The sequence below is a fragment of the Danio rerio genome, chromosome 4, assembly GCF_052040795.2.
Source record: "Danio rerio strain M-AB ecotype USA chromosome 4, GRCz13ab, whole genome shotgun sequence".
Taxonomy (NCBI): Eukaryota; Metazoa; Chordata; class Actinopteri; order Cypriniformes; family Danionidae; genus Danio; species Danio rerio.
The window spans coordinates 77510602-77522623 of NC_141024.2; the positions used below are offsets into that span (position 1 = coordinate 77510602).

At 33.1% G+C, this 12022-nt stretch overlaps 2 protein-coding genes across 3 annotated transcripts in view; one reads left to right on the forward strand and one right to left on the reverse strand.

Moving 5' to 3' along the window:
- The window catches only part of znf1086 (zinc finger protein 1086), an 893143-nt gene that overhangs the window by 210287 nt on the left and 670834 nt on the right, over positions 1–12022 (forward strand). The gene's annotated exons all lie outside the window — the stretch shown is intronic.
- On the reverse strand, positions 1353–10162 carry LOC137490978 (gastrula zinc finger protein XlCGF57.1-like). Of its 2 annotated transcripts, none has more exons than XM_087249405.2 (3): positions 10006–10162; positions 8826–8975; positions 1353–4967 (listed from the first exon to the last, which is right to left on the reverse strand). In XM_087249405.2, the coding sequence occupies exons 2-3, from the start codon at positions 8908–8910 to the stop codon at positions 3994–3996; spliced, it is 1059 nt and encodes a 352-aa protein (XP_087105531.2). In that variant the 5' UTR covers positions 8911–8975; positions 10006–10162; the 3' UTR covers positions 1353–3993.

The window sequence follows — 12022 nt, forward strand, 5'->3', positions numbered from 1 at the left end:
TTGTCAGACTAAACAGTTATTTACTTTTTGGTTTTATTTATTTAATAAATGTATTTGGTATTTAAGCAAAGTTTTAGGGGAACTGGATGTAATTATAAAGAATATTATTTTTTACATAATATAATCATAAAATAATTTTATTTTAAATAAGAATAGGCCTACACACACAGTCTAAAAATTGATTATTAAGCATGTAATATACACCCAGTCTAAAGCATGTAGTTTCCAGAAGCACTTAAACCGATCTTTGGGTAGAGACTCAATAATATCCATCTGCACAGTGTGACGTCACATTTGACTGGCGCGCGTGCGCGCGTGTGTGTGTGTGTGGCTGTTTTTTTGTGTTAGTGGGCGAGGTCGCAGGTTTCAAATCTCCCAGGTTTGCGTACGCAACTACTTGTGTTTCGTAGATACGTCATCACAAAACACCTAATGACCCGTTATCAAGACGACTCATTTGAAGCACTATGAGTCGACTCTTTTATAGATGAATCAACAGTTTTAAACACTGTACAACAGATTTAAGCCTTAGCTGCATATTTCACTTACTTAGAGCTGTGTTACACACTACATGGAAGGGCATTTTCAAAAACCCATAATATGGGCTCTTTAACAAAATAAATACACTATTGAAATAAAATAGAAATAAAATAGAAATCAACAAGTAAAATAGAAGAAACTGTAGAACTATTATGGTTATAAACTATATAAATACACACACATGTGAGGGTCCATCTATTAGTCCCATGACGGAACTAACAGCATGGGTGAAGGTTAAATGCGTGTAAACCTTTTAGCACATGTGAAAAGAAATATTTTTGTTCGTTAAAATTTATTTTAATTTGTTTCTAGCTCTGAATTTTAACTTGACTCCAATTTATAATAATTTTAGATTTAGATTCATCTAATTCAAGCTGATTACCTTATAGGTTGTGATTAGGTCTAATTTAGATTGATTAACCTAATAAATCCTTATATTCAATTAATGTTTCATTGTTTACTCAAAGTCGCTTAGAGTCAGTATGCTGGCCAGTTTCATCTGCACACGGACACATCTTCTTCAGTTCCGATTCTTAGCAGATAAGCTAATTTCCTTTAAGTAATAATAGGCCGCCCCATGCTTGCTCATACTTAAAGAAAGTTTGATTTAGCCCCTAGATTATATCATACCCCTAGATTATATCATACCCCTAGATTATATTATCAGTGATTGTCAGAAATCAACAAGTCTCTAATGCTGTGCCTATGCTTTATCCATTGAGTCTGATTGTATGACTAATCCTGGTTGTAGGCTGCGGAAACATCAGCCATAACAATCTACTCGATTTAAATAATTTCAGGAGATATTAGAGTTAAACAAGAATTTTACATTTAATTGTCAGAAAAAAGATTTTCCATTGCAGTTCACATAATTAAACAAAATAAGCCAATCAAGATTGTACAACATCAATTACTCAAAGATACATTTAAGAGTTAAAGAGGAATACCTGACCATGTAGAAATACATTGCAGCATGCAAGTCCTGATGCAGAGCTCAGAGACTCACAACCTGCAATGGGGTATCCTGTTTACAGGATCCCACGGACACTTCTGCACCCTTTGCCTAAATACTCAAATCATTATAAATTCAAGACAATAAAAGCTTCACCAAGACTCTTGCCTGGTCATGAGTTGATGCGAAGACCATTTTGCCTGGAGTGAAGCATCTGGCAAAGATCTTTTCAAAGTCAAAACCCAAATTAACTGATATAAAGGAGATTGTAAAATATTACAGTGAAATTAAGACCACTTTACCAATCACACAGAGACATTTAAAATGACACCAAACATGAATATAAAGCCACAAGATACACCATATTAAGAACTTAAACATTCTGTGTGGAATGTGAGTGAGCTGCTCTGGTTGAGAAGGTAAAGTCCAGGGCAAAGAGGGGGGTCAGGATGCATGATCAAGACAACCTGAACAACTGGTTTTCTAGCTGATCTTCTTCTCACATTGGAAAGTTTATTGTTTTAGTGCCTGACCATTCTCATGGTCTTGTCTCGTGTGGAGTTCCATAACAGTTTGCAGATTTTAATATTATGGAGAGATATAGCCATCCTTACATTATTATGTGCATATCTGATCTTAAACTGTAGTTCCACTGTACACTGCAACGAGAACCTCAGTCAATAATATTTATGTAAAACTGAATTTTTGTTGCATCATATGATTATATTTTAAACTTTTTATAAAATCATCAAACAATGTGTACCTAAAAAGCATTTTCTAAAAAATTTAAAAAGTTCTGTCCTATGGTCACTAAGTTATTGTTACTTTTTTTCTACTGGATATGTGGTTTATATCTAGTATATATATATATATATATATATATATATATATATATATATATATGATTTGTCTATTTGCTGGCTTGCTATCAGAAAACAAACACTAAGCTAGGTTATAAATTTAATAAATTCTACAATTACAAGTGATTTGTAATTTGTTCATTTATACCCCATTTTTTGTTTAATAATGTTTTTCTATGCAGACTTTATATATTGGTCTAATATTTGTATAAAGTTTGCATTTACATTTACTCATTTAGCATCTTTTATCCTGCGACAACAACTAATGACACAAGATGAAACAGACTCAGCCTATTAAAGGTTCAGAGCTTGTGTTTTTAAATGCTAACAAACCTTAAGCCAAGTCCAACAAGTAAAGCCACACAGTGTTGTTTTAAAACTTATTTAATTTAATTTTTTTTTTAAAAATGCACTGTTGTATTCTCAAGCCAAGTTGTTAAGCTCATTAGGCCCTGTGGCTTTTGTTTTTTATTTATAATATCTTTCACTTAAATTGCTGTTTCATAAAAACATCTACTGGGAAGAGTTGTCATATTTGATATAAAGCTTTAATGGCACAAACACGTTATTTAATTTAAAGCTTACTTGTTTTTATTTATTAAAAAGCCTAGCTTGATGTGCACTATTTTGTTTTTCTTTTGCTTATTTTATTGTTGTGATTTATAAAGTAATCTGATTTGTTATAAAAGCTTTTCTGGTAAAATAATAATAATAATAATAATAATAAAACAATAATCAACAATTAAACAGTGTTTAAGTGTCTAATGCCGGCAGAATCATATGTTACAAAACTATTCACAAAGACTATTTGATTTATTAAATAACTCATCTCTTATGCTTTCTTTCATGTTATGTGACAAAAGAATGAATGACTCGGATGAACTAAAAGATTCATTAATTCGCTCATGTGCACGATGTGTAGTGCGAGACAAGATTAGTTCATTTTTCGAGTCCTCTATCGAGTCGTTCGTTCACCACATGAAAGACTACAGCCTACCATATGCATTTATATGCCAATCATATGCATTTAGAGCCAGAAAAAGAATTGATCTGTTCACCTCTTGAGTCCTCGGGTTTGAATCATACGTTCATCACGGGCCAATCATATGCGTTTAGAGCCAAAAAAAAAAAAAAAGAATTGATTTATTCAACTCTCGAGTCCTCTGGTTTGAGTTATTCTGTCACATGATGAACGAACGACTCAACAACCAGAAGACTCGAAAGGTGAACTAATTATCATGGCTCCTATCGGCTCAGACTGTGTACATTGGTTAAGATTATATGTGACTGTCATTGTAACCTGAACGCACCACTGACATTTGAAGACATGAAGAGGTGAGCTGAGCAAACAGACAACAATGCCTATAGACAAAAGAGCAGGTAAACATTGAATTGTTATTTTCTTCTTCTTATAATTTATTTATGACTCATTTGTCGTGTAATCAACCTTCTGGGCTAGTTGTAGATGTGTTTGGAAGCAATTCGTAACATTTTAATAATATTTTGGCAAATTGAACCAAATTAACGAAATGACTCGAAAAAAGATTTGTTCATCTCGATCAGTAAATAAAATGATCCGAACTTCCCATCACTATTGAGTATGCGAAATTCTGTTGTACGCCACTGCGAAAAGGGGCGGGATTAAACAAGATGATTAGACATGAATGGTTTCTCTCCAGTGTGGCTCATGATGTGTTGATTAAGGTGTGATGATTGGCTGAAACTCTTCCCACACTGAGTGCATGTGAATGGTTTCTCTCCACTGTGGATCCTCATGTGTCGATTAAGGTTTGATGAAAAGTTAAAACACTTCCCACACTGAGTGCATGTGAATGGTTTCTCTCCAGTGTGGATCCTCATGTGTTGATGAAGGCGTGATGAGCAGGTAAAACTCTTCCCACACTGAGTGCATGTGAATGGTTTCTCTCCAGTGTGGATTGTCATGTGTTGATAAAGGGTTGATGAGAAGTTAAAACTCTTCCCACACTGAACACATGAGAATGGTTTCTCTCCAGTGTGGTTCCTCGTGTGTTTATAAAGGTTTGATGAGCGGTTAAAACTTTTTCCACACTGAGTGCATGTGAATGGTTTCTCTCCAGTGTGAATCCTCATATGTTGATAAAGGCCTGATGAGCGGTTAAAACTTTTCCCACACTGAGTGCATGTGAATGGTTTCTCTCCAGTGTGGATCATCATGTGTTGATTAAGGTGTGATGATTGGCTGTAACTCTTCCCACACTGAGTGCATGTGAATGGTTTTTCTCCAGTGTGGATCATCATGTGTAGAGTAAGGGATGATGACTTCCTGAAACTCTTCCCACACTGAGTGCATGTGAATGGTTTCTCTCCAGTGTGGATCATCATGTGGTCATTAAGGTTTGATGATTGGCTGAAACTTTTCCCACACTGAGTGCATGTGAACGGTTTCTCTCCAGTGTGTATTTTCATGTGAATCTTAAGATTGTCTTTTCTTCCAAAACTCTTTCCACACTGAGTGCAGATGAAACGGTTCTTGTCTCTCCTTTTCAAAATACCATCAGTCTGTAAATAGGTTTTTTCCTCAATTTTGACATGATGTTCCTCCTCTTTACTCCCCTCATTCTCTTCAATTAAGTCTAAAATAAATATAAATAAAACAGTTTTCATTAAGTCTTAAAAACTCTCATCAAAAGCTGAAAAGTGAGAAGACACAGGAAACATTGGCTACACATTTTGATGCAAATTGATAAAATGTAAAAATAAATTGTTTAAATGTAAAATAAATCAGATCATATTGTGTTTGGTCCATTAACGTGTACACATTTATACAAAGTCTTGGATTTCATTACAGAGGTCTTAATTTATTTATTTATTTTACCTTTCTAAGATTAAGTTCATACATTGATTGTTTTAAAACATCCATTTCATAATACTTTAATATGAGGAATAAAACACTGCTTATTGTCAAAACTCATTCCTAGGAACTTTACCTTTTTCACAACTTGTATAGTTTCTCTATCTAAAAAAGCTCCTGATCTAAATGCATAGATCTTAAAAAACAAAAATGCATGCATACAGTTTTTGACTTAGAAAAATTAAAAACATTTAAAACTGACCAGTCATATATTTTATTTATACATATTTAAATTTGTCTCTTGATTGTATACATATTTTTCCTTTATAACAAATACATAAATCATCTACATATAAACTACGAAATATATTATTCCCATTAACATTTACAATATTATTAATTTTAATACTAAATAGTGTTACTGATAGTATACTTTCTTGGGGCACTCCTGATTCTCATATATGCTATATATGCTCACATATTCAGATAATATAGTTTTCATACGCACACGAAAAACTCTATTGAATAAAAAAAATTTGCAATAAAATTAGGCAAATTTCCTCAAACACCCATCTCATGAAAATCTTTTAAAATACCATACCTCCTGGTAGTGTCAAAGGCCTTTTCCGGATTAAAAAAAAAAAAAAAAAACTGCTTGCATGTGTCCTTTTTAATAAAACCATCTCGTACAAAAGATTCTAATCGTATAAGATGGCGAAGAGTACTTTTCCCTCTTCTAAACCCACACTGATATTAATTAATCTTGTTTTTTTTTAAATCCACACCAATCGATCATTAATCATTAATCATTTGTTCCATTGTTTTGCAAAGGCAACTGGTAAGTGCTGTTGGAAGATAATTAGTTAAATGATCTTTTCCTGGTTTAGGTATTGGTATAATAGTAGCTTCTTTCTAAAAGGCTAGTATTTCTTCTAATTTGCAGATATTGTTAACCCGACAAGATGCAGAAATGCCATCTAAAAAGGTGACCTGCTGTTTGTCCAGTCAGGGACATTGACAACATAAATATACAAATTACAATGTTAACCCGGGGTTTGTGATTGTGAAACGTCTGTTAATGAACATCAGGTATAGCATGAGCAGTGTGAAAGGAGATTACAGATAACACAGGATTCTGTTTCTTCAGTGTTAGAATGACGCGGAGTTAATCATTTCAAGCGTTAAAAGCTCTACAAACACTCAGCCTCAGCTCTCAGAATAAACAGAGCACAATGACAAACAGTGACATACATAAATTGTCAATCATATCATAGCAGTGACCTGATCTTATATGCTATTGTTTTAGAACTTACAATTATTGGAGAAATGACCAGGAATAATAAACAATAGAAAACAGCAAAACTCAAGGGCGAACTGGCCATAGCGAGACATAGGGACATTTCCCCTTGGTCTGACAGTCATCTGACCTGCTGCCACCGTGATTCTGGCCCGCTCCGCCCCCACTTATCATAAACATTGCGCTTAACTCCCCATACTTAATTTAGTAATAGGAAATTAATCCTTAACAAAGTATGAAAGTATAATTGTTAAGCAAATTATAAATGTCGTTGTAAGTCTGGAATACAGCATATGTAGCTGCAGTTATAAACTGTTTAATAACGCTTATTAATTTAGAGTTAATGCTAAACAGATAATGCTAAACAAATAATGAATTCAGTATTTGCTAATGCATAATAAATGGTTTGTAGTGTGTAGTTATTGTAAAGTGTTACCAAATTATCTTTTGTCTTAGACCTTTAGACCTGTCTTACCTCCCTGACTCTTTATCCCTCCTTTCTGCTTTATAGCCATGCTTAGTGAAAGTAACACCATCGTTAAATTACATACACTTAACATAAACTATGCAAAACTCGCTGTGTGCTGACACTTCTGCACAAAAGGCTGTTAATTCGGTTTCATGGCGCATGAGCGACGCTTATTTTTTCGGCGTGCATGCAAACAATCGGGATTCACACAGGAGCATGTGTGAGTTCCTGGTTTTCCGTACGCATGCATCAGTTTGCTTTCACAAGCGATGTTTCAGTTGCACATTGAGAATAAAAAACTTGCACGTGCAAAAAATGCCAAATGTAAATGGCCCCTAATGTCTTTATTTTGAGATTGCCACTCTAAATGAATACATTTGCATAAAGTAATTGTATCTAAATGCTTTCACTAGGGGACATTTTTTTTTGCCGCCCCCAGGAAAATCCCACCCTGGGCGATCGCCCACATTACCCATGCCTAAATCCACCACTGGTATTGCTAAACGTTATTGTTCCACTATTATTTGTTTGTTTTGTCTCACGTCGTCCCACAACATCATATAGTTCAGAATACAGTACAATGTTTTATAATGATTAATTATTTTAGTGTCAATTTCATTCAGCGTGTTTAAAATTGGGGCATCCATGTTTTCTGACATACCTTAAACCAGGGTTTCTGCAGGTTTCACCAAGTTAAATTTAAGACTTTTATGACCATTATGAATGAAATTTTAGACTCATAAAAGACTAAAGAATTTTTCAAATGGCCCAGATTTTGTATTTGTCCTATAAAAAAAATATTATAATGAAAAAAAATATTATATCATTATTTTGGATATTTCTTAGTAAAAGATTTTATATGTGTAAAAAAGCAAGCTATACTTGTATTCACACACGTTTTTTCCAAAATAAACTTTCTTTAAAATAAATTTTTTTTTTTTTTTTTTTTACAAATGTTTTAAAAACTATAACAAATTAAATCTATGCACAACAATCTGTCCAGGTCGATGTCCTCAGCAGTAAATACATGGAGCACGTTTAAACAAATGATATTGTAAGGAAAATACTTAATCCATTATAATAAATAGAGTTAAAATGACCTTTTTGAATAAAAAAAGTTTAAAGTTTTATTGAGATGGATTGTTGGTGATTGTATAGGTTTTGGCAAGACTGGTTAACACAATATGAACAAAGGAAAATGAACACTTGTTTAAACAAGATTTAAGACCTACAACACAATTTTAGTAAATTTAAGACTTTTAAGGCCTAAAAATTTGATTTTGGAATTTAAGACATTTTAAGACTCCATGGAAACCCTGTTTAAACACAATAGCCCTGGTAATTAGTTATTATGATAATGATGTAATTCTAATTCAGATACTATCTGTGAGAACTAGTAACAACTAGAAACAAGTTTAATCCCATGAGGTTAATTAAAAAAGGGGAAATGGGATCAATGGGACATATGCAAGTGGAAAGTACTAAGCTAACACTATCACTGCAACACTGTGAGAATACTGAAGGTCAAATATCGTCAGCTCAGTTAAACGCTTTTAATTTATGGTTTTTGTTTATTTTATATAGTGCCAGTGTTCAAGGAAGCTTTACAAACAGTAGTAGAACAAGAAAAAGCAATAACCTTAAGAAGGAAGAGAAAATGGGAGACTAATAATACATAAAATAATGACATAAGACACGAGAACAAGTGACGAAAGAAACTCATTTCTGTCTTTCAATGAGTGCTTATGTGCATTTAGGAGAACTAGGCAGCACACTCAGGGCTGCAAGATGGATTTAATTTAGTATTCTTATTATTAAAATATATCTGAATGACGATCAAATGACTGAGTTGGTGTTTGAGAATGAAAACCAACCTGTTTGTTCCTGCAGATCTTCCTGTTTGACTGTGAATGTTTCTTCAATCTTCACATCTTCACTCTCCTCTTTAATAAACGCCATCTTTATAACAGTGTGGAGATCAGTCGCTTCAGCAGGAGTTTTTCTCTGCGTTTGGACACTTTATCCTGTTTAAAATGAACAAAACAATAAAAAAATGTCCTGTTTAAAATAAATAAAACACTGAACAAAAACAAGATAATTTCAACACTTGCTTCAACAGTTTCTTTATATGAGTCATTAACAAACAGAAATTATGTAAGTCTGAGCAAGCAACAAAAGCCACAAATCAGCCGATGTAAACTAGAACTCTAGAAATTTTATTGATGTATACTTGGAATAGAGTGACATCATGCTATTTAATAAATTAAACCTTCACTAAAACACTTATCACACACTTTACTGTTGCTTTATTCAATCTTTTTTTAGGTATGTTCTTAATTGTTTAGTTTGTTTGATTTATCTTATTGTCTGCTTACAGCAACGTTGTAGCACTTATTTGCACAAGACAAGAATTTCCTCTCGGGACAAATAAAGTTTATCCTATCTTATTCAAACAATAGACCTTACAGTGAGTAAAATAGTAGTTCTTTGTATAAAGGTTTAAAATAATATTGTCAACAGCAGGTACATCTAACATTAAGTGAACACACTGAAATTTTAATCAGTTGGTTTACATCTGTGTACAAGCTTTAAAACAAACCTTTCTCCAGTTGAATCACAGTGTGGGAGCGGCACAGCCTTATGACGTCACACCACCATGCCACAATAAAAGTCTTTTTTGTTTAGCTTTTTCCCCCTACTCACTCTTATTTATGAGTCATGACTTATCGATACATTTCTCCCTCATTTTCCACTTTATAATTTATCTGCTTTTTGTTTTGTATTTGTAATGAATGGGGACACATCAAATTTTTATATAAATTTATATACGTAATAGGTTGAAACTTATTTGGGCTACAGTCCATTTGTCAGGATAAAATCAATATTTATAACCAAACAAACAAACACATAACTGAATAGTTGTAAAAATGCTTTTAAAAATGACTGAAAAACTTAATACACTGTTGAACAATGCATGCACATGTTTAGATTTTACATTTTATAATGTTAGCATTCAGATATTATTTGAGTGTAAATTCAGAATGTGCAACTCACCTTTCCAGTCTTCAATGAAGAAGTGGGATGAGAAATGGCCTCAGTCGTTTTTTTTTTTTTTTTTTTTGTATGTTGTTGTTGGTAATAATCTCAATGTAGGAATCAACAATCGTAGTTTTTCCTCCAAAGTTGTTCTCTTATAGCTAAATAAGCCAATGAAGTTTCTGTTAAGAACGCAGAATATATAGATACAACCCTGCTGACCTACTTGATCTGGCATGTGATTGGTTAATACTCAATTGGCACCCATTAATGCTGGAATAAAGATGCAAATGAGCAGTGGGCAACAGTGAAGACTCAAAACACATTACTGCGGAGGATGGGAAGTTTAGCAGCTATACGAACCATAGCTTTAAAGAGAAATAAAGATGTATTGGGAAAATAAGTTGACTTTTGATGGAAGCTTTTTTATTTAGGCTGCTGCATTTTATAGTTAAATGGGTGGTCCACTGCAATATCATATTTTAAACTTTAGTTGATGTGTAATGTAGCTGTGTGAACATAAACAACATCTCTGAATGTAAAAAGTTCAAAGTTCAATGCAAAGGGAGACCTTAAACAGCTGAAATACAGAACTTGATTTTAACTTGCACTGGGAAAAAATGTTTTAGAAAAAGCCACAATAAAAAAAGCAAACAGCAGTTTACACTGAGGGAAAAAAGTTTTCATTATTAAAAATAAAATTATATTATAATGAATTGAAATCATATATTGTATGCATTTGGGTCAGTTTTAATGCATTAATAAAGGCTATTTAAAGCTGGACCGACCGACGCAATAAACATGTATGTCGCGTTTGTTTAATTTATTATGCATGCGAAGACTTATTCTAAACCAAATTTGTTGCCGGATTCTTTTTATGGGAACGAGAGATAAAGTGCTTATGAAGTGTTTTGTCGGCCTCTGGTGGTTAACTGATGCAGAGCCGACGTCTGGGTCTGGGAGACACATTACTGTGGAGGATGAGAGGTTCAGTTGCTTTACAAACCAGTTTTTACAGAGAAATAATGTTGTATTCGGAAAATAAGTTGACTTTAGCCATCTTCATTTGTTTTGTTGCTGTTGTTTTATAGTACTATTAATTGAAGCTTTTTTTTTATTGTGGCTGCTGCATTTTGTAGTTAATGTTGATACACCTATGTTGAGGTATTTTGATTTGAAACACATTTTAATTTTTTTCCCCAGGCCTGGTTAAAAGGTAATGCAAGAGTTGTGTGTTGTTTTTGTAGAAGTTTCTCAGAGTTGCTTGGCTGAAGTCTTTGTGTAAAGATGCAAATGAGCATTAAAAACTCAATCCATACCGATGTCTCAATACACACAACTACATTCACTTATATAATAGTTATAGAAGATGTATACTGTTATACTGTGATATATTATCATTGGTTGAAAGGAACAATTTATAAACTTCACATTGAGGTTTTATTTGTGTTAAGTTCAGTCAATATATTGACATGAGCTAACTATTAGCAGAGTTTTAGTCATTTATTTATTACTGAACTTGTTCTTTATGTGAGTTTAGAGTCCTTTATTTCTCTTAAAGCACATGCAGCTCATTACTGGCTTCTGGAAGACTGTAAACACTTTATGTTTATAAATTGTAACTATCAAAATGTAACTTGTTTCTGTGCCAATTTTGTTTTCTTTCCTTTGTTTTTTAGTTGAACAGAACATGTGTAAGCAGCTCAGCTTTCCCGAAATCCTCTTATTCACCTGGTATGTATTAAAGATGTTTTTCTCTCTATTTATTACTTGTGTTTGTGCACACAAATATGCATAGACATTCACAGAAGCATATATAAGATACTCTGACAAAACCTTTTCCTTTTAACACAGTAAAGCGATCACATACTGTGATGCATCTAAATATTTATAATTAGAAAATAATTACATCACTAGTAAATTTATTGTATAGGCAGTTTATACAGAATAATTCAACGACAAGAGTTCACTTTCATATCTACACAATGCATAACTTTTAACGTGATTAACCTGCTCCACCTACACCAACTACAGC